This window comes from Haliaeetus leucocephalus, unplaced genomic scaffold (genome assembly GCF_000737465.1).
Source record: "Haliaeetus leucocephalus isolate CR32 unplaced genomic scaffold, Haliaeetus_leucocephalus-4.0 Scaffold373, whole genome shotgun sequence".
NCBI lineage: Eukaryota > Metazoa > Chordata > Aves > Accipitriformes > Accipitridae > Haliaeetus > Haliaeetus leucocephalus.
The window spans coordinates 6,430,406-6,452,919 of NW_010972809.1; the positions used below are offsets into that span (position 1 = coordinate 6,430,406).

The 22,514-nt window shown below is 43.5% G+C and overlaps 1 protein-coding gene across 1 annotated transcript in view; it reads right to left on the reverse strand.

The window, feature by feature from the left end:
• The window catches only part of BMP6 (bone morphogenetic protein 6), a 30,878-nt gene extending 26,201 nt beyond the window's left edge, over nucleotides 1-4,677 (reverse strand). Inside the window, exons 1-4 of the mRNA XM_010573313.1 lie at nucleotides 4,568-4,677; nucleotides 2,870-2,912; nucleotides 1,939-2,059; nucleotides 374-566 (exon numbers count right to left, since the gene is read on the reverse strand). Of these exons, the coding sequence (XP_010571615.1) occupies nucleotides 374-566; nucleotides 1,939-2,059; nucleotides 2,870-2,912; nucleotides 4,568-4,677 (467 nt within the window). The remainder of the gene's footprint in view (nucleotides 1-373; nucleotides 567-1,938; nucleotides 2,060-2,869; nucleotides 2,913-4,567) is intronic.
• Between the last annotated feature and the right edge of the window lie 17,837 nt (nucleotides 4,678-22,514).

Sequence of the window (22,514 nt, forward strand, 5' to 3'; positions counted from 1 at the left end):
TGCTTTTTATGCTGGTAGTATTAAGTTGAAAGGGGATGTATTTATTTCAGTACACAAGAGCAATGCCAGCATAATAACTTTGGTTTAAAAATCTACTGCCTCACATCAGATTCCTGCTCTATTTAAAATAGACAACACAAAGGCTGCAGCTAAGTGACACCCTGGGCTACAATACCATGGACTTTCTCCGGCTGAGGTCCATGTTCCACTCTACCATGCCCATTTCCCACAAGGAAAGGACCATGCAATAACATAACCCCGTTAATGTGAACAAAACCAATATTTACTTAGCAGTCCTCCCAACACGAATGCACAAGCTCAGGCTTCCCCAGGACAGCAGCTGATGGCATAGTTCGAGCCCCCTCTTGCATACCTGTTCTGATGTTCCTGCAGCACTTGGTAGATGCTGATAAGGAAGGTTTGGTTTTTAAAGCTCCCTGCAACGCAGTCCTTGTAGATCCGAAACTCAGCGGCTGTAACGGCCTCGCCCTCAGGAATCTGAGACAAATTAAATTTGAACTCCTTGTGGTGCCGCTGGTGAGGCGTGAACTCCTTGTCATACTCAACTGCAGATGGGAAAAGGAAAGAAAAGTTAAAAAGGAACCATGACTAAAATTTAACAACAAAAGGTTTCCACATGCCGCCACCTGTTCCTTCAAAACAAACCAAGAATCCTATTTTTCTCCAACGACAGCCTTGGCAAGTGCCAGGAAAGCTTATGCAGCTAAAGCCTTTCAAATACAGTACTAAGAAAAGATGAATGTTCCTCTTCTCTAGCCAATGCCTTTGAGATTTCCTATTTTTTAAAGAAAAGCCAGCTTGGACAGGTGAAATATGACCATGCATTTTGCTCCTGTGTAAAACTCTGAAGCTGTGACCGCCCCCAGCATTCTCCACCTGTGGATTTCCATGGTTTTTTCCGCATTTCCTCAAGACTCGCATCCCTCTTCCAACAGAGGAGACAATTAGTTCCATTTTGCTTTAGCACATAAAGGCACGGACAGAATTAAGTGTTAGCACCAGGTCAACCAATTCCCTAACTGTCCTAAAAACTGCTGTTTTCTGGCTCCCGGGTTTGTGTGTTAGCCATCGGACTGCCTTGTGAGCAAAGTAAGATTAACCTGACATTTATTTCAAGGGTTAAAATTAACCAGAGCTCCCCTTCCTTTTGCAGAATCTTATTTGAGAATGAGAGAGCTGAGAAGGAGTGACCCCTTCTGCTTTCTGGTCTTAGCTCTCCTCACGTACGCTATCAGGTACAGGGTTTAAGAGAGACGCAAACCAGAACCCCCCCTTCCTTCTTCAGGCTGCAGGATTTGCATTTTCTCTGTTTGAGGCTCCCTTTGCAAACTCTACTTCTAGGCCCACTCTTGTGTTACTTGATTACATCTTGGTTTGGTCTGACTTTGATTTATTGTTCATAATTTCTTCTAATTTGCTATTAGAAATTGTTTGAAACATTAACATATTATATAAACATACAAAACTGCATCTTCAAAACCCTGAGGGGGAAAAAAAATAAAACCAAAAAACTGTTCCCACCAGTGCAAGTGAAGGAGTCAATGATGAATAAGTCACCATTATATTATCATTAGGGACATAATTACATTCAGAGAAGGTGGCGAGGGAAGTACAGATCCCTTTTCACATTTGTCTTTGTGCTCACTTTTTGTTGCTCCCCTCCACTTAATATATCAAACTGCAAAGGCGTCCACGAGCCTACCCTCACAACATCCCATGAGGTAAGCAGCAATCCCTGTTTTACAGCTGGGATACTGAGTCACCAGGAGAGTGACTTGTCCAAGGACAGGCAGTGGCAGAGCCAGGAACGACGGCCAGCATGCTTGAGGTTCGTTGCTTTACTCACGGGTTACCTCCCCGGAGAGCAGAGACATCTCCCGGCCGCTGGAAACAGCCCACAGAGATTTTCCCCTCTACCTTTCCCGACTGCCTGTTCCTCCTCATCCCTCAGTCCCAGTTTCATCCGTGTCCTCTCCCTTTCCTTTGGCAGCCCTTTCATGTGAGCTGCCTCATCTGGCTGGGTCCACGTCCTGGCTCCCTGTGAGACAGTTAGTCACATCCTTCTCTCTGAAGCTCGCCTGGAAATCTTTTCACCTCCGCATGACTGCTGCCGAGCATTTTGTGGGACACCGCACTGGGAGATGCCACGGTGTGAACAGGCAAACTGGCAAACTGCTGTCAGAGTCGGACACCGCTGCCAATTTTGGCAGTCTCACACTGCATCTGCCTGAGCAGTTTAGATGTCAAATGACTGACAAACATGGGTGACCGGACATTGTGGCTTCCAGAAATGAGGTGGTGACACCCAGCACCTCCGTCAGAGATTCCACCAAGGCAAAGGATGGTACCACTCACTTCCAGTGCCACCTAGGAATTACCTCACTGGCCATCAGTTATCAGCAACCTGAGCTTCCCTTTGAAGCATCTGCCCCTGCGTTTAATTGGGAACGACTCTGGCAATACTGGACTGGTTGGCATCACTTGCATGTACACCCCCTGAGAAGGGGCCTGAGCTGCCCAGTTACTCCCCATCCCGAGGCGAGCCACACAGGATACACCTCCCAAAACAGAGTGGCCACGTACTTTCAGAAACTTGCAAGCATCCAATGAACAAGAAACCGCGTTCGGCTGCTTGCAGCAGGACGACGTGCCCAACTTGGCCTTTTTACTTGCTGCTACAAGACGAGAGGATGTAATTAATGGTGAGGGAATGTCTAAATCCACGGGTTTGGAGAGACATGTGTATGAAGCAACGATTCTCGATTTAGAACTTAAGTCCTTGCTCAAGGGTGCAAAGACCAGCCGAAACCCACGTCCCCTCCCATGCTGTTGCGGGGGACGAGCTGACCTGCGGGCGAGATGCAGCGGGGTGGCTTTCCCTGGGCTCCCAGCTAAGGACGATAAAGGAGAATCAGGAAGAGCAACGGGAAGGACACAACCAGGATGAGCAGCAGAACTGCATCAGGGTGCCGGAAAACTAAAATTACACCAGAGAGAAACAGCAAAGGGAATATTCAGTGCTTCCTGCCAGCTATGGCCCCACACCAAGATGTGACATGGCCTCTCCAAGTGCACGAGGGAGAGCACAGGGCTGTCCCACCTGGCACAGGGCTCAAAATGAGCCCAAATGTCACTTTTTGTTGTTCCTTTCTGACCTCAAGTCAGCTACGGTGGCCTGACCTCCACTCACTTCCACTAAAAAATATGCAGTTTAAAAGTGATATAGCCAGGCTCTAGTCCCTTAAATCAGTATTTTCCCATACTCCTCTTCTAAAAAGTCAAACACAAGCCACAGGAGGAAGTAAAACCCACCAAAACATCTACCCCAAAGCTTCAAAAGTAGCAGCAGGTATGATGCTTGACTCCGAATACCCTTTCCCAGTTTATAACTTGCCCGATATATTTACAATAGTATTTTCCTGTTTTTTAAAACTTTCTTCCTTTATCCTTGTCCTTGTCCGAATACCCCACGCAATCACAGAAGCTGACTAAACTGATTACAGGGGAAACATCAGACTGATTTCATTATCAGGCTTGGCAGAATAAACAACCTGAAACACACAAACAAGGAAACCTTTTTTTTAATCCTTCAGGTTAAGTAATTTATCTTTTGTGTTATAAGAAAGGCACGTTCAGAAACAAATACTGGTTAAGTTGATGGTGTCCTCCTCAGCTGTGTTCAGAAGCATCTCTACAACATCACAGGATGGAAAAAAGCCCACATTAAGCTTGTATGAAGCAAGTATAAAAGTTTAACGAGTTGGAAAGTTTTTCTGGCTATGTATCTTCCCATGATACAATGGAGGGTGGTTTTTTTTTTCTTTGTGGGAGTGGTGAGATATTTAAGTTCTATATAGTCATTGTCACCCCATCAAGTTAATAATCAACTGTTTTCATTCAGCAAGACAGCTTAAAAATATAAAATGCCAACAGTTCTTCTCTGGGGGCTTTTTACCCCCTGGAAACTGTTCATTTTTAACAAAGAAGTCAAGTTTTAGAACAGTAAAATGTGGAAAGGCAAGATCCGAGCTGCCGGTTCCCAGGATTACCCAGTCTGTACTGCTATCGCGTTACAATGCATCAGATGACCTCGTATTCAAAATGCAGACAGCGCACGCCTAAATACAAGGCAACAGCAAAAAGGAGAAATAATTTCTCAAGTTGCTTTCCAATTGTTATTTTTTCCACATGAATTCGTTCAGGTCGGCCTGATCAGTGACATGTGAAATCCAAAGCTAATTTCCGTCCGAAGACGGACACGTGCATGTCCCAACTGCGCAAAGCCTTTGCAGGGAAAAAATCAGGCAGCTCACAGCCGGGGCAGGTTGAAAGCAAGCAGCCCTGAGTGGTGCTGGCCTTCCGTAACCTCTCCCCAGTGCTGGCCGGAACGTCAGGACCAAGCCAGGCAAAACCAGGGATTGTAGGGTCACGACACGAACTGTAGCTGTATAAAATCATCCTTGTAGTCAGACTGTATTATCCTGAACATTATTACTCATTTGCCAGAGTAGCTCCTTGGAGACTACAGATCCAGGCATGCACGTACCAGGGCAAGCTGGGAAGGGAGATGGCAAACAGAGGTTTTAGCCCATCATGGGTGTACGTCCTCTGAGCCAAAGGGACTGTCTGCTCCACCATGCAGGTCTCTGCCCCCATCCTGGCTGGGGCTTCGGCTGCTCCTTCACTTGCAATGCAAAGGAGGGTCTGAGCTGTGGACACCAGGAGTACTCGCCCCTGAGTTTTCATTACAGCTCATTTCTGAGCGGAATGGCTGAGCATGCACAGTTAACAGAAAAGCCTGCCAGTAGCTCTCTACATTCCCCTTGACAAATATTTTTAAATACTATACAAACACAACACTATTGTTAAGCAGTTAAAAAGGCAAGAATGGCAAAATTAGGGTTACTGTGGTTCTGAATTTTGTGTATTCTAATTCTAACCCAGCGTTGCAATAGCCAATTTCAGCACAAAATGTGCTTGGTTTAAAAATAACATACTGCTTACAATACTTGTTACTTTAAAAACACTGCACAAAAAAAAAAAAAAAAAAAAAGACGACATTAACACAATGCATCTATTTTGGTAACTATACCATCCTACTTCCATTTCAACTGTGTTGCATACACCTTGGACCAAAGGAAATGTAACCCTAATCACAGTCATGGAAATAAACTTTCTTCATGTGTAGGAATTTTCAGCATTTCTTTTTGGATCTAAAGTAACTGGTATGCAGAAATAATGGGACAACAGTCTTTCCCAAGGAAACAGAATTTTCACTCAGAACAGCAGCACCAAGTGTCCTGATATTTGGTTGTTTTCTCCAGTTCTCAGCTACTGGGAAAAGCGTTAGGTCAGGTGCTCAGGTGAGAATCTCAACGGTGGCTTAAGAAAGTCTCTAGCTCATATTGTAGGAGCTAAAGGCAAAAATACTAACATGTATACTCATAACCTAGAGCTCCAAAAGGAAATTTTTTTAAAATAAATTGTCTATACAAATAGTTATAATTTCCATGACACCTTGGCTTCTTGGAGGGGGCAGAGAAGAAGTGGGGTCGCAAATGAATGAGATAGGATTATTTGGGATGAGACATTCTGCATCCGTCCTGTCCCCAGCAAGGCTGAAACTTCTGAAGAATCTTTTGCACCCCAAGATCTTCAATGATGACTTGGTTTTGCAGAACCACTGCAACCACACTCCAGCAAAAGCAACCAGTATTCATAGCCTGCTTATGCAAAGTGCGCATTTTGCACAAGTGTTCGTGAATTCAGTTTGAGTACAAATATAAGCCATTCCTACTCATTTCTTCTCAGCCTTCGTACATGACCCCCTCCCTAATAAAATGAGAAAGCCCCTGAAAACTGGAGTTGTTAACAGGAGATTCGCCACCACGGCTACATAATAAGCACAGAGGCAATTTCTCCATTTTACGTCACCAATTTCTGCATTAAGTCAACAGCATTTATCACATCTGGAGCAATGAAGCAGTGGATTAGGCCTCAAATACTTTAAGCATTACCACAGCTCCAACAGTCCCCTCTAATAAAAGGGCCATGTACATATATGACTGATCTACTGCTGCAACCTTACAGCTGCATCACCAGAATTTCTTCAATAATTGCTGTCAATAGTTTGCACAGGAAAAAATTTATATAAGCTTAAAAAAACCCCTCAGCCTTGGTCACAGATGCTGTGAAAAGAAGCAAAAGGCAGTAAGAATCAAAGTAAAGGGCAGGATTAATATAGAAGAATATTAATATAGAAATTAGTAGTACTTTTATAAGACTAACTGACACACCGTGGGGGAGGACAAAAGACGAGCTTTCAGGCGTGCAAGTCTTTCATACATCCAGGCTGAGGGATGTCCAACTTCAGTGCAAGACTGAGTCTTCAGTCGGGTCTTACAATTTGCCTCCTATTTCACAAAAAGTGCCTATCTAGACCATCAGACACAGGGGTCTATGTGGATGGGACCTGCAGTACATCCTTTTTACTCTGAAGACATGCCCTGAAGACTTGTCTGTATTTTCCAAATCTATCAGGTCAATCCGAAAAAAGACACCAAGTCTCCCAAAGAAGTCCTGCCTCAGTGGCAGGCATCACGACTGTGGAAGCAGTGTTACTATTAAAGATTAAAGCTGACCTTTATTACTAAAATAAGCAGTATTTCCTAAATACTGTCTAGGAAAGGGCAAAGAGTACAACCCAAAGAGAACAAAGTACCAGTTTAACATCTTAAAATGGGAAGAACAGAAGTCTAAAAGGCTTCACAGCTACTTTCTGCTGTTTAACAAGGAAACAGAAGTTGTACTGAGTGGACCCGCAGAAGCAACAGCAGGCCAGCAGCAAAATCAGATGGCTCCTGGAAGTAGTGAGGATGCATCAGGAAAAGGATCACTGCTGTCTGATTTTCACACTCATGTATAGTACGTGCCACCGTCAGCTGGATACCAGGCTAAAGAGATGTGCGGTCTAACCCACTGCAGCAACATCCTAAATCCACTACTGCTTAGAGATACAACTGACCGCTTTCTCTTTACAGCAAGGACCCAAAAGAAAGCAAAACCTTCCCATTCTCCAAACTAGTATTTATTAGCACGCCATTTCACAAGTAGCGAGCAAGAAAATTCTTTAAAATAGAAGAAATTCAGGTGAGACAGTAAAATAAAAGATCTGAAAGCAAATCCTCCCCTGCCCAACATGCAGAAGGGTGGGGGAGATCCTTTCTTTCCACCTTGCTCTCAGCTCAGCGACTTCAAATTACCTTCCATGATCACAGCAACTCTACACAGCCCCTCAGGATCTCTAAGAAAAGACTGTTTCTATCACGCCAATCGTGGTGACAGCTCTGTCCCCTACGTCAAGCACGTTGCCTACTGCTCCTGCTGCCACTCTCCTATGTGCCAGGTCTCCCCAGATCCCTCCCTCTCCATCCCCTTCTGAAAAGCAGAATGAGCAAAAATAACCAATTTCAAAAAAGGAGCAGTCCCTCTGCTTCCCAGACATCTCCCCTGGATTTGCAGTACAGCATCTCCAACGAAGAGACCAAGGTTTGTTCTTATAGATAAGAGTATGTAAAAGGTCACTGGACATCAGTAATGAATGTTTCCCACTGGCACTCTTGGTGATAAAAAGCAGTTTTTAAACAGAAAAAAGTCAAGATACTTATGATTGAATCTGGCACTGCACCTTTGGTTGATCCCTCTGGGTCCAGCTGAAGTGATCTAGGGACAACAGCTAGCTGCGCTACTATAAATATACTGCAATTGGAAGTTAAGGCCTAGACAGCTTAAAAATAATAAGAAGATTCAAGGCCAACAAACACCAAAAGGGTGCTTTCTTCGAAACAGCTATAATATCACATCTGGGCCGCCACAATATAAAGTGGAATTATTCCACTAACTTCAGTGGAGCGATGCCAGTTTACATCCGATGAAGACCTGGCTTTATGCTCAATAGCTGCGAGTGCCAGAAAATAATGACTCAGAAAAATAACCCGTCATTAATCCAATCCCAATGTAATTATGGAGATTAAATTTAAACAATAGCAAATCACTCTCTAAACATAACACTCTACAGAAGATCTTCAAAGGAGGAGGGCCTTTTACTTTTGGATGAAAAATACAACTGAGCTCTTCTTTGTTTCTTTGTGCTGGGAATCAAGCTGGAATCGGCTTGTAAAATCAGATTAAAACAGTTGCACAACAGCTTCCTTTCAGGATTCTTGAACCAAAGGCAGTCTAAAAATCAAAATAATGCACTAACCAAATATATAATACCCACGGGACACCAGAAAGTACTGAAAGGCATTTTCACAGTATCCACAAAGATGCCTACTGTATGGCCAGTAAAGCTTTTCCACTCTGCACTGGGAGGCAGGCGGCAGTGGGGACCAGTCTTGCTCTTGCACATGATGGGAAGAGCTAAAGCGAAGGTGAGGAGGAGGAGAGCGCTTGGCAGGGTGCTCTGGGGAGAGCTAAGCCCAGGAGGCTAACTGCTGGCTACCAACATCTCCACCACTGGCACTCACTTTTGGGCTTCCTGTGCTGTCCCCCTAGCAATAACAGAGATTGCTTTGCAACCGCAAAGGCAGCCGCCTCCTTCGTCCCCGCCTCACGGCTTCCGAACACAAATGTTAACAAAACCGGTATTTTCTCTCCATATGCTGGCACATACGGCAGGTCCCCGTACTGAAAACAGTGTTGTATCTTAGGAAAACAAAACATCCTTCTGCTTAAGATATGCCAAATTGCTTTATCAAAGGCACTACTGTTTGCATTTTTGTGGCAATATTAATGTGGTTCCCACTGAGAAGCTGATAAAGACCCTGACTGCAAAAACACCCCTCTGGAAGAAGTGATCTGAAGCCATTTCTGTATTGCGTTTCCAAGTAATTTATGATTAAAATAATATTATGCTTTCCAAAAACCATTTCTACTTCACAGCCAGGTTTCATGCACACAGACCCAGAGTTCGGGGAAGAAGGCGATGCTGTCAGCCTGGTGGCAGGGACGCACAATAAGAAGTGCTTCGCAGCTACGCACGTGGAGGGAAAAGGATGCTCCTACCGCTCCTGTTTGCTCCCTTGGCTTTATGTTTGCGCCTGCGTCCATGCCCACACAGTAACTGCCTGGGACACTTACAGCCACCCGTGGAAATCTTCTGCTCACAGCGTTTCCCACCCTCCAGGCTTGCCACAGGTCACGCCACATTTCCTGCTGGCATGGCCACCGGCGTGCAGCTCCCTGGAAGCGCGCAGCTGCCCCGGGTGCACCGACTGGGTCTGGAAACGTTTTCAGGATTTTTTAAATGGTGTAGCAGTTGCCTGGCTTATCTTGCATCATCTCTCAAAATTATCTGCCCTTCCGCAGGAATTTAAGGCAGTCCAAACCAATTCACTTGCATGTTTGAGCTACATTTCAAAATCGAGGTTGTGCAAAGTGGGAAAGTTTTTTTAATTTATGGGCGTTTCCCTCTCTGCTTTTTTCGCAGGGGAGGTTTTATGTTTATCAGTAAGAGTATGAATCAACCAGCAGCAAGTAGGAAAGCAGGCAACATAAAAACGTTTGCAAGTTAAGTTGCACGCTTTCATTTTGTTGAGTGCTCATCTCTTAGCATCGCAGGCAGGTTTCAGCTTTTCATTTAATAGCCCAGCTGAGAAGGATATCTCCTGAACACAATGCGATCGCTCCCTGTAAAAATACTGCCCAGAGCGCTTAAGGTTTTATAAATTATTGAAAAGGTCTAATCTAGCACTTGAGACACTGACATACAGAAAAAATCAGTCGTGCTTCAGAACTCGTAATGCTGTCTGGAAGCCTACACCACCACACTATAATGGTAGCATCGCTGACATGACTTGTGACTCCGGCAGACACCATGAAACACTGTTGTGTCACTTATTATTTAGTGTTTAGTATTTTACAGAGGGCTCCAATGTCAAATGACTGCATTAAGCAGTGTCCAGCCAAAGGACCACTGAAGAGCGTGGGCTTTGGGAACTGGCAGGGTGCTCTGTGAGAGAGTGTGAAGGACACCAGACTTGGTATCAGAGAAAAGAGAGGACATGAGAAAGGAGAAAGCCCTGCACCTCTAAGGCGGGGCAGAAAGTGACAGCAGGGATATAAAAGTAAAATCATGGTCTGGAGATGCCACAAGTTCCCAACGTTCAACGTGACTACAGAGCAAATGCCCTCTGGAAGAGTCAAGCCGAGAAGATGCCACAGCTCTGAAGACTTAGGAGAGCAAATGCATGAAGTTCTTGAAGAAACATGAAGCTTTTTAAAGATTATTACTCCTGGCCATCTATATTTGTCTAAGGAGCAGCATGGTTTGGAAGTGAACTCCCCCTCGCTGCCTCCATTTACTGCGTGCTGGCTTGGCACACCGATATGGAGGTAGCAGCTCCAACATGTCACCGGGATGGGAGGCTCCCAACCACCACTGGGGCTGGGCACCACCACGGAACCAGGACAACCCCCTGTGCCACCGACTGGAAGAGCCAGAGCCTTGGAAGACATTGACCTAACAGAGAAACACCAGAGCACCCTTGTTAAACCCGCTATTTCCCTTGCCGCCCTTCTTATTTATCGCTCCTTTCTCCCTGTCCTTCTGCCCTGGCCGTCCTGCTGGGCTCCCTGAAGGCTCAGGAGAGGCTCCCTCAGGCCCACGGCGAGGAGGAGCGCGCCGAGGGCTTGCGCCGCAGCCGCGACTCGTCTCGGTTCCTGCTCGTTAGTACATGATGAGGCCTCACAGGGGCGACGGCGGCAGAGCCCCCGGCAGGCGCTCGCCGCCACCACGTGAGGTGGCCGAATGGGCGGTGTGGCACCCCACGGAGGAGCCCTGGCGGGCCTGTAGTCCCTGCAGCATGGTTTCATGTCTGAAACTCTTCTTTCGGAAAGCTCCGACCAACACCTGCGTGGCACCACGGCCGGCCCTAGGGACTGGAGGAGACACAAGATAAAGCAAACCCTCTTTAACGGAGAGGTAAGGAGCCCCGGTGCTGGCCACCCCGGTTCCTCCCGCTCTGCTGAATCACCTCACCTGTGAAGGCAGACATGGCCTCCCGTCCCCCAGGGGGAACAAGGAGCCTGACGGCCTGCAGCACGTGCATAACCCTGCTCCCCGGCACGCTCTTCTCATGGGGCCAAACAAAGAGCTGGGAAGGAGAGCGAAGGACAAGAGAAGAGGGATGGAAGAAGGAAAAGGAAAGTCTCACCACTTCCACAGCCTTCTCCAGCAAAGGCAGATGGGCCGCGAAGCCCCTTGGAGCTCTCACTGTGCAACCCTAACGCATTTGGGAAGCGCTCAAGAGCTGCGAGCATGAAAACTGAAGAAAACTTAGTAAGGGACAGAAATCCCAGAATATTGTACAGCAATTACAGCAGTGTGAGGTAACTCTTTCTGAGGCAGTAACGTCTTGCAAAGTGCTCTCCCCACACTTGCCCTATGTCCCGTTTTGTCCCCACCACGCACGCTTCCCCCCCTGCCGCCAAGGCAGGTCATGGCCTTGCTCCATGCCCGGCGCAGCTCCAAGTTCACACTCCCCCACGACAGCCATGTTAACCTGGGACCGGCCATGCCTGCTCCAACCAAAGCTCCCTGCCGCCTGTCTCACACCCACCAGGAGCAGATGCCTGTGGAAAAGCAGAAGAAGGGGGCAAGCCTAACCGATATGATCCCAGAGCCTTCTCCTAGCAAGCGCTATGGTGTAAGCCCAGCACCACATGGACCTCTGTTTAGACAAGATGAGTTCTGGGTACATTCACCCTCCATGAAACCCGCAGGAGGAATGCGGCCGAAGTCAACCAAAGGGAGCTTCTGGCATGCCTCGGTCGTAAAAGCAGAGGTCTCCTGCCGTACCAAACCACTGAAATCCCATTTTTTTAATCTGCCCACTGGCCACGCCAGCTGGGTGCGATTTGGGAGGTGACTTTTTTACCTCTGAAATCTCATCCGCTGTCGACCAATATAACGATGCTGTGGAAAGCCAAGCAGCCGTCAGACATTTAAAAATTTGCAGCCGCTGTGGGCGGTTGGAGCAGAGGTCACAAAATGGTCATTAATAGTTTTACCTAACCTGCAGCCTTTCAGCTTCTCAAAACACGGCTTTAAAAAGAAAAGAAAATGACATCACACAGCTTTAACGATCTGTGTAGGGGTAAAGAATTTCACCCTTAAAAAAAAATCAGAATAAGGAAAAAAAAACTTGACAAAAAGCCCCAGTTTGCCTAACAGCTTTTCTCTAAGCCTTCCTTTTTCATTTTTTTTTTTATATTCACATATCCCCCAGTGACCAGAAGCATACTTGGAATGTCTCTGTCCATCTGATAAAGCCATCAGCGGCTGCAGCCCCGCGCCGGGCCCGTGGGGGACACAGCTCCCCTTCCCGGCCGCGGAGCATGGTGCCCAGCCCAGTCAAAAGCCAGGGAGATGCAATGCTTAGGGAAAGATGGGAGAGTCCCGGTCAGGGTGGGAAATCCTAGGGAAAAAGTAAGACTTGAGGAAAAACACCATTAAAAGAACTATTAAAAGAGGATTTGTGGAATAACCCTTAGTTCCACATAGTTGGCCTGACTTGAATACAGTAGCATAGCTGGGTAGTTCACCTGAAAAACATCCAGCAGGAAAAGGGACAGCCTCTGCCAAGTTCTACTCTTTTTTTTTTCCTTCTCCCCCCCCTCCCTGCCCCAACTCTTTCACCAAATACACAAAGCAATCCTTGGGCTCTAGGCATTTAAAAATCAAAGTTACATACAAATGGTCTTAAAGTAACAGCACATAAATTGACTCCAAAAGTCCTCAGCTTAACAAATAGGAAATTAATAAACCAACCCGGTATGTAGGCATTTCTGGCTTTCAGTTTGCCTTGACCCTTTTCCTTAAATTATCAAGTTCCTGGAGACAGAATTTAAAATGAACAAAAGAGAAGGTGTTAAAATTCTCAGTAGAGTCGCTTGCCCACAAATTAATTTTTAGACATTTAGCTTCTATATCTTCACTCTTTGCTATTCATGCCCTGGCTGTTTGGCTATCCTTGCATTTCTCTGCCCCACCCAATCCAGACTTGTCATCACTGATTTTATTTTTCCGCTCCTTCTGTCTTAGTAATGCCCTCCTCTCTTGCCTTGACTGGTCACATGCCATCCTTGGAGAAAAACATCAAGACTCTTCCAACTTTTAGTAAAGATAAATATATAGAGAGAGATCGATTTAAATAAATACCCACAACCAATTTCAAATTTTGGTCTTAAAATAAGTCTTTTATCTTTTGTTGTGCTTGAAGTGTTTTTAATGTTGTCAACAGTTGAATTGCCCAGACACAGATTTTAGTTTATGACTCAGTGGCGAGCACATTGGTTACAAAAAAATTTGCCTTTTTTTTTTTTTTTAAGTTACTGCAGGATGGTAATGCTATAGATCTGACAGTGTTAGCAAGACTCCAGGGAGATAGCTGCCATACCTAGTCTTTTTTTGTTTGTGTTTTAGTAAGAAAACCATCAACCATTAGAAAGTTCGGATCAGGCTAGCACCTCAACACACTCTTTTTACAAACATATAGATAGTAGGGCAATCTGAGAAGCAAACCCCTTTTTAATGCACATTTACTAAATCATTTTTAAGCCTGCACGCTAAACCACCCTAACAAGTGGGGTTGTGGCTTGCGCGAGTGAATGTTCTTACTGCCGTTCTCGCGCTGAGACAGCAAGGCTAAAGCTTTATGTAATGTTTGCATGCAGAAAAAAGGCAATTAATTAAATGGCATGTCCTAGTAACGAACTTCCTCCAGTCAAAACAGGAGAACAGGAACCTAAATGTTGTATAATTAATGTTATTAGCTGCAGCTGCTATCATACTTGGAGAAATTTCCAACTCAGAAACAGCAGTGATGAAGTGCTCCAAGATGAGTAATAATATGCTTGATATTAAGGGAGGGGGATAAAAAGGATTCTAAAAAATGTGCTTTCTGGTATAATAACAGTCTCTCAGAGAATTGCCAGGCAGAAAACACTGCGGGATACCAAAAGAAAAACACACCACATTTAAAGTGTTGTCTCCGTTAAACTGAAATTGAGGTGGGGGGAGAAGCGGGTAGAGAGGAAACCCCTTGTGTTTACCTAACCTACCTGAATGCTAATGCTCACATGTGTGTTGTAACAAGATTGGGGACTTTGAAAGCTCTAATCAGTAGGTACATGAGCAAATATTTATTCTGATCCATTCCAGCTCTCTGTGGTTTGTAAATCCCCAAGAAAAAAAAAAAATCTGCAGAACAAACCAGTCTAGACCACAGATTTTGGCTACTTTACACTAGTTAGAAAATTACAGGAAATAGGCCAACTCCAAGGAGGGTTTTTTTGGTGGACGTTTTTGTTTGCTTTCTGAAGACCTGTGAGTACCTGATGTACGTGCACTTGTTTGGGTAGCCGAGGAGAATTCTTTCGGGCATTCTTTAAAGCATAATCACTGCAATATAGAATTCCACATGCTTGATGTCTTGGTGAGGTGTTGATGTATATAACCTCGCAGACTCTTTCTGACCCATGCTTTTCATCCGAAGACATTAAAAAAAAAAAAAAACCAAAACCCAAACCAACCAGAATAATAATGCCTTTGTATTTCAAGATCCTGAAGAGTTTCTAGCAACATTATTTCTCACCCTGTTACTCAAACGCATGGAAAGAATCACTCGATATCTTTCCATCAGAGGAAAATCTGAGCTGGAAAATATTTTAGATAGAAGGTTTATCTTATTGGGGATAGCATCCATTCAGAGTGTTAGAAGATCTTTCCATCCAGCGTTAGAAAACCTTTTCTACGGGACGAAGACAAAGCTTCTGCCTTTACCATGTGGAAAAAATCAAAAGCTTGAGCAACTCTGCTTTAGGCTGAGCCAGAAAGAGTCTGGGTGAAACAGAACTCTCAGCTCCTACTGTAGGCACTGAGATAAGGCCAGGGACGTAAAAAAATACTGGTAAACACAATATATTTTCTAATAAGTATTGCCATTAGAAATGCTTTTCTCATAATTATGCTCCTAGTGGTTTGGATTTGGGGTTGGGTTTTTTTTTCATTTAGGGAAAACAAAAAACCCACAATGAGAATTTAGTGGGAAGAAATATTTACGTTCAAAGACAAGATTTTATTATGAATACAAAAAAAGCTGATGCTCAAGAACAGCAAAGCTGATACAAACCTTCCTGAGTACATATTTTAACCTCATATTTCTGGCTCAATTTTATGAAAACTTTTTTTCCTCTGCCATCACCTCTCTGCTGTTTCTTCACAGCTGTTCATGGTGGCAAGAGCAGTACTGTACTGATGCAGCAACAGCAGCTGGGATAGCTACCCTGCCTCCAATGCATCGTTTGCCATAGGAGCTACCCAAGTGGTATCTCACCCAAAAAGGCACTGGGCACGGGCAGTGGTCTGATAACTGACAGCCTGACTGACCCGAGATAAGATTATTACCACCTGTGATTTACCACAGTCATGTATTTGATTTGGCTTGGCGTGTTACAAATAAATTCTGTTTGGGTACCGTGGGATTACCAAGTGTAAACATCAAGGTCTTTAGACAGGTATCTGAAGCAGTATGACTATGTAGTTTAAAAAAAAAGTCAACTGTCCTCTGCACACAGAAGAAAGCAAACAAATTTGGTTACATTGCTAACAGCAAAATGTGCACTGATAAACTTTTTAAACTAATACATATGTAAGGGTGGAATCAAGTACAAGTTGATTCACTTTGAATGAAAAACAGTTTTGCTATTGTAAAATAAAATATCTCTATAGACTGTCTCTGTGTGAGCAACTTTACTCACATTACAGCAAGACTTCAGGAGTCCTACAAAAACAGAAGCAGAACAGGTAAATGAATGCAAAATAAAAACTGAGAAAAATTAACGTAATAGTTAAATGCCTTAACATTTACTATCTGCAGATATATGCAAATAGCCAACTCTCAAGTGAACATTCTGGGCTCCATATTTGTGGTGTCCTACATGTAGAACAAGAGAAGAGGCTAAAGTTGCATTTCCATATGACTCAGGTAAGGCTGTGGGGTGTATTTTCACTATATCCATCATCAAAGACTTGTATTTCTTGTACGCACAGCTTTAATGTTGTATTTTCTGAGGTGGATTAGTTTTCTTTTCAAAACTGAATGTTCTTGAAAGGCTGCATACTCTTAAATAACCAATATGGGCAGAATCAAAAGTCTCTTGGACAGATATGTTATATTCAGAACACAGCAAATCTTACGGATACACTCAAAAAAGTGTTTTTCAGGCACACAGGTGGGATTTCTCCAGCAATTTTAAGCCCAGCTTTAGGCAAACCCTGGGTGATAACAGGGGTGGATCACAGCTCTTGCATCATGTTGCATGAAACTACCCATAAGAGAGGTCAGAGCATGCAAAGAGAAAGAGCTCAGGGAAACCTGTCTGGTGTCACCAAAGGCTGCTGCTTTATCAGGTAGAATCCAAAAGTACACTTAAGCCATTTAGATAATTCACAGAGAGCTCACCTGAGCTGAAACAGGTATCAGAAACACAGAAGGTCTTGCCTCTGCTTGGGCAAGAAGGCTCATCCAAAACCATACCTGACACTTTTGAGTTATTTGAAGTACTGCAGTCAAAACAGTCCCACAACTAAAAGCTCTCTGTAGGACAAGTTATTTAACTAATGGAATAGCCACACCTTTCACAAACCTGCAATAGGTAGGTTAACAGCCTCATGAAAAACCCTTTCCACTCTTGTCATTGTTAAGAGTCTCATGAAAACCCCTTTCCACAAAGCAACCCCTCTTCAAGTTATTTGACCAATTGCAGGTTATTTGCTTCTGACATAAAAACAAACACAAGTCTATTTGCTTTTGGTTTTTTAAAAAAATACCTTGGAAAGACCTTGGCAAACTAGAATGTCAATTATTTTGCAGCTTCCCTCACAATACTTTTCTCTCTACAAGATGAAATATTTTGCTGGCATCTGTAACAAATCTATATTTTTAATACCAGTAGCATGCTGGACAAGCAAAGCAATTTAAAGCTGGAAAACATTCTACTTGATTTTCCTCATTTCCCAATAAAATTGGCTGAACTTTATTTGGCTGTTCACCTCCACCAACTAAAGACTGACATCTGCTTTTTGGTCTATGTAGGTAATAGAAAGTTTCCATTTATTTAGTATTCATTTTGCATTCCTATAGATAGCAGAAAAGTGTAACAAAATTTTGCATTTGTAGGAAATAGCATTCATATCATAAGGTACAGGAGCAGACATTCAGAAAGACTAGAAAATACATGATCAAATACTGCATAATCTATTTAGTTCAAAATCTATTTAACCTTTTAAATATCTACTCTCCATGGCTCATTTAGTATACATACATGAACTTGCTACACTTTTACCTACGTTACAAATGTGACAGTGTTAAGAATGTGGTTTTAGACCATTTCCTCATCTTTACCATAGAGGCAACTGTGTTTTATAACCAGGAAAGAGTTCAGAAGCAGATGGTACCATCAAGTATTGGTGTAGGTGCATCAATAAAGGAATGAAACCCTCCCTCTCATTCGGTCACCATGTCCAATAGCATAACCACAGATGAATGAACCGCAGCTCTTATATTTCTTTCTCCTGCCTGCCTGGCTGCATCTTTGCCACAACTCGAAACATGGTGTATGCAAGTGACTGCCTTCCCTCACGTAACCCGCCTGGAGTTAGAGCTCTCCCTGCTGCCCCTGGGGCACAGATGAACCAGCAGTTGGCTTAATTCCACTGTGGGAAATGCCATGAGTACTTGTAGGTCCCTTGCAAGCACCACCAGTATTATCCCCAGCAAAAAGAGGTGTTGAAGCACAACTAAAGTGTCTTCAACAATTCCCAGAAAATCCTTGCCTTGCCACTTCCCTTCTTTTGGACAGGACCCATGACCATCTTTGCCTGCATAAGCAGACTTTCATGCTCCTGCCTGTAAATTCTTATCTCAGAGGACCTTTGTGCATGTGGTTCTTGCAGCCTCCAACTGAGTTGTTTCTTTCCAAGTGTACTATCCCTTGCTCTCTCAAACACACACAATAAACCAACAATAGTGGGAGAGGGTATAAATGCCTACATTCATTTTGGTGATGGGAGCCTGGTAATAGGTATGTCTACACAGATGTTCAAATTCACTATTTTCTTGCGTGTCGAGTTTGCATCCACATCATAAAGCTCTTAGATCCTCCATACCAGCAATTACTACCTAGGGATGTGGCTTTGTATCCAGGTGACACAAAGAGTGCTGTACTAACTCCAGGCAATAGACACTTGCCTCCATCAGGAAGCAAGAAGCGTCTCCATGACAGATATACCCCATCCACTTCTCTTACCTCTTCAAATAAGAGATTAAGACAACTGTTTAAAAATTAAATGTACACGAAGTTAAATTGTCCCTTCCTTCTTGTTACATGCATCAGATCATTTGTATACTGCCTTGGCAGAGACCACTGGTGAGATACTGAGAGGAGATTGTGTGTGCCTCTCTCTCTAGCACCCTGAAAAGTCAGAGAAGGAAACAAGTTACTGGTTCCCTAGTCACCCCCAGCACATTCACCTGTAGCACCAGGAGAGCGGTGGCAAGGTCCTGGCTTTTTCTTACCAAGCACAGAGGTTCATCAATGGAATGAGAGTTTTGGAAACAGGAACTCCTTCTGCATGTTAAATTTAGCTTTGAACAGCTGGACAAGGAGAAAAGGGGTTTTATGTTATATATAAAGCCAGTTGAAAAGCACATCAAACAGAATCAACAGATCTGTGAAAAGCAGATCTCAGATCTGCTGAGAGTGAAAATGGGCATTTTGGCCTCTTTTACACGTGGGCAAGGCTAATGAGAGGACCGATGGAAGAGTCTGTTTCAGAAGCTTGACCGGCCGCACCAGTGTTCATGCAAGCTCAGGGTGATTGGCAGGTGCTCAGTCTGCCAACTTTGTGCAACCCCGTGGCATGCCGTGAGTGCCAGGACATGGGCTGGGAGCACTGGCCCAGTTCCCAGGGAGGCAGAGCTCAACCTCTGAATGCAAGTTTTAAGTGAGTTAAACACACACTTCTACATATGACGTGTTGTAGTTGAATAGGGTTAAGCCACTTGCCTAGACATAGCCAACTACATTTTGAAATAAAGACTTTTAAGACTGAGACTAGTCAGTACAATATTTTTAAAACTTTATGCTACTGTACTCAAAGAGCTGGGGGTGGAGTGAAAACAGAGAAGACGAAACCCCTTCCATAAGGGCAGCTGAACCTGAGATTTAGGTCTACAAATAGTTTAAATCCCCAAGAAGAGCTTGCAAATGCCCAGCATAAATTCCCCATTCTTTGTCTATTGAACCTTTTCCTACTATTCCCACCCCCTCCCAGCCCAGATGAAGACTCAAGTTCAGATGTAAACCCAACTCACCAGCTGCAAAAGCTTAAAAGAGATACAATAAATCGCCCCTCAGGAAAAAAAAATAAAGATAAAAATCTCTTGCCATTGGCTTGCTTATGGATTCTGAAAATCCCTAATGGGTGGTGAGTGGGATGGGGTCACTGGTCAGCAGTGTCTCCTGCACATACATGCTTTCTGTGCAGTCCTCCGAGGAGAACAGCAGTTGTCTGCATTTGATTTCCGAACCACATTTTCATCCTTTTCTGCCTGTACCCAACCACAAAGAAAAACAACATCCATGCTGTGCATTCTTTTCCCAACTCAAAAGCTGCTCTTCCACTTCTCCTCAGGACAGCTCATCTGCTACAAAGTGCTTCACCTCACAGCCTAGCAAGATAAGCTGGGATGCAAACGTCAGGACAGCCAGCCTTTTTTTGGGAGGCTGCCAGCCAATTCAGTGCTTGTGGGGACACCAATCTATTTCTGTCTGCAAAGGGTTATACACTGAAACCACTTCTGACAGCCCAAGTTAAACTGCAAAGAGGAGGAGGGTGGGGATGGGGTAGGGGGCGAAGCCCTTCCCAATGTATGGATCAAAGACAACAGTGTATATCCTGTCATTGTTTGAAAGCACTGGAATTTTTGCCAGATTCTGTGTGGTTTTCAAAAGAAATGACTCTACGCTTTCTTTACAGTCTCAAGATTTCAGAATTTTAAGGAAGCATCAGAAATAATGAGAAGCGGGTGACACTGGTTACTGTGGTTCAGCCAATTGTCCAATTCTGCCTGTCTCTCAAAGTAAATAAAAATAGACAACTCTAGTGTTGGCGGTGAGGGGGAAATATCAACATCTTTCTTAGCCTTTCTGTTTCCTAAGAACAAATGTTCAACTAAAAAAAAAAAAAAAAAATTCCAAAACCAGAATCTCAACTGAGCCATTTGTTGCATTTAGTTCAGAGTAACAGATTGTGACACGCTGGCTTCAGCTTTAAGACACTGAAAAGGTCTCTGAAATAAAGATTTACGAGATTCATAATCCCATTTTGTAAACATCCCTCTATTAGGCCTTGTTGATCAGAATACTTCCTCTGGCACACAGCATAAGAACAACAAAAGCCACGAGAGGACCTTGACAGATGATACATCTAGAAGAAGAACGTTAATCTTAAATTTTAAGACATTTAATTAATTGTGCTTCCTTTTACTAAACCATACAAAAAGTAAGCCACAAATCAATATACACTAATTTAACTCATCATCCCACTGTTTTATACAGCCACAGAACTCAACGCTGACATTATCTATGTCTTTCTGAAATAAATGTGCCAGTACTCTAGGTAAAAAAAAAAAAAAAAAAAAAAAGCCTGAATGAAGAATGTTACTGCCATAAAAATTTGTTCCTCTTAGATTTTATACTGCAGAGACTACTGCATTCCTTTAAAATAATGACTAACGCAAATTGTCCTCATGCCACTCCAAAAAAGGCAGTATATTAAGCAGTTTCTTAGCCAGTCTTTTCTGAATTATTAATACTCAACAAGGCATGATAAACCAGCACAAAAGTAACATTGCTGACAAGATACACGAAAACACTGCTTTCTTACCAGTTATTCCTTTTAGACATCCACCACTACAGTTACAGTGTCAAAAGTCACCAGAGATACTGTATGGTATGTCAGAAAACCTAATCAAGTGGTTTTGACCGGTGGATATTAGGAGTGCATTCTGCCTGCTAATTGTTGCCACAAAAATTGCAAGAATATGGGGTAGAAATCTCTGCCCTTCCGGATAAGGGCTTTTGGGGGCTTTGGTTTCATTTGGTTTGGTGGGTTTTTTGTTTGGTTGGGTTTTGGGGGTCTTGTTCTTTTTTTAAAGTTTCAGTATGGGATATGAGGAATGTGAAAAGTAAAGTCAGAAATGGGAAACTCTTGGGGGAAAAATAGCAGCACTTTCTTGCTTGACCTAGATGGGACACTTGCTCTTCTCTCAGAGTCCAAGACTGACATGTTTGTGTAACATAATTCGTCCTGGCAATCTTTGAGGATGCAAGAGCCCAGATTGCCAGGACCACTCTGTGAAGAACAATAGGGTTTGAGAAAAGTATGTTCTTCTGGTTTTGTTTCAGCTCTCCATTGCCAGCAGTAATGGCACACTGTATTCCTTGAAACGGGTGAATATCAGAAAGTCCCAATCACAGACGTTCACAGGGTTAATTTTGTATTCTCAGGGACTTAAGTTTAAAATGTATTAAACATTAATCGTTTGCAATGCTTTGAGCCATAGCGCTGACCTGACCCATTAAAACAGAGCAATCCCTATGGGTGAAAAGCATGTAGTCTTTTTAACCTGACACTTCACACTTCAGCAGTAATGAGACTAAAACTCAAATGAAGTCATGTGTCCTTTGACTGGAGATAAACAGAGCTAACTCTGCTTTACTTGATGACCTCCCATAGTGTGGGAAGGCTCAGCCTGAAGTTTTTCACATACATATCTAAGGCATTGAAGCTTTTGTGACATTTGTCATTGTACAGTATTTTATGCTCTCATTTGAGCTCTTTGATGATCTTCTCTGGGATTTTATTTTGCCTTAAATGGTTCTGCAAGTTCCTTTTTGAAACAAAGACTGCTAAACCCACTGTTGATGCCATGCTTGTTTTCTTTCATAATAATGAAGTATCAAGTAATTGATTCATAGTCATTTTTGTTACATGAAAACTTCAGCATGACCCTCACTGGGAAAGATCTGGTTTCATTCCAGAGTATCTGATGCATCTGCAGCATTAAAATGCCTTCTATTTTGAACCATTTAAAACAGACATAAACTATGAGAAGAAAAGGAACCTGTGTAACGCAAAAAATATTAGCATCTCAATGTCTGAACCGTGCAAAGTTATCATAGGGAACCAGTAAAATCCAGCCTCCTGTTCAAGCTAATTACTGCCCAGATAACAATCTCACCTGTGCTGAAGGGATGCAGAGCCCTTCTCATACCTGTATATCAGTATATGACTTCATAATCCAAAAAACACGAGGCATGAACTATGCATTGTTAGAGCCATTTACAATGAACTCACTTGTAGC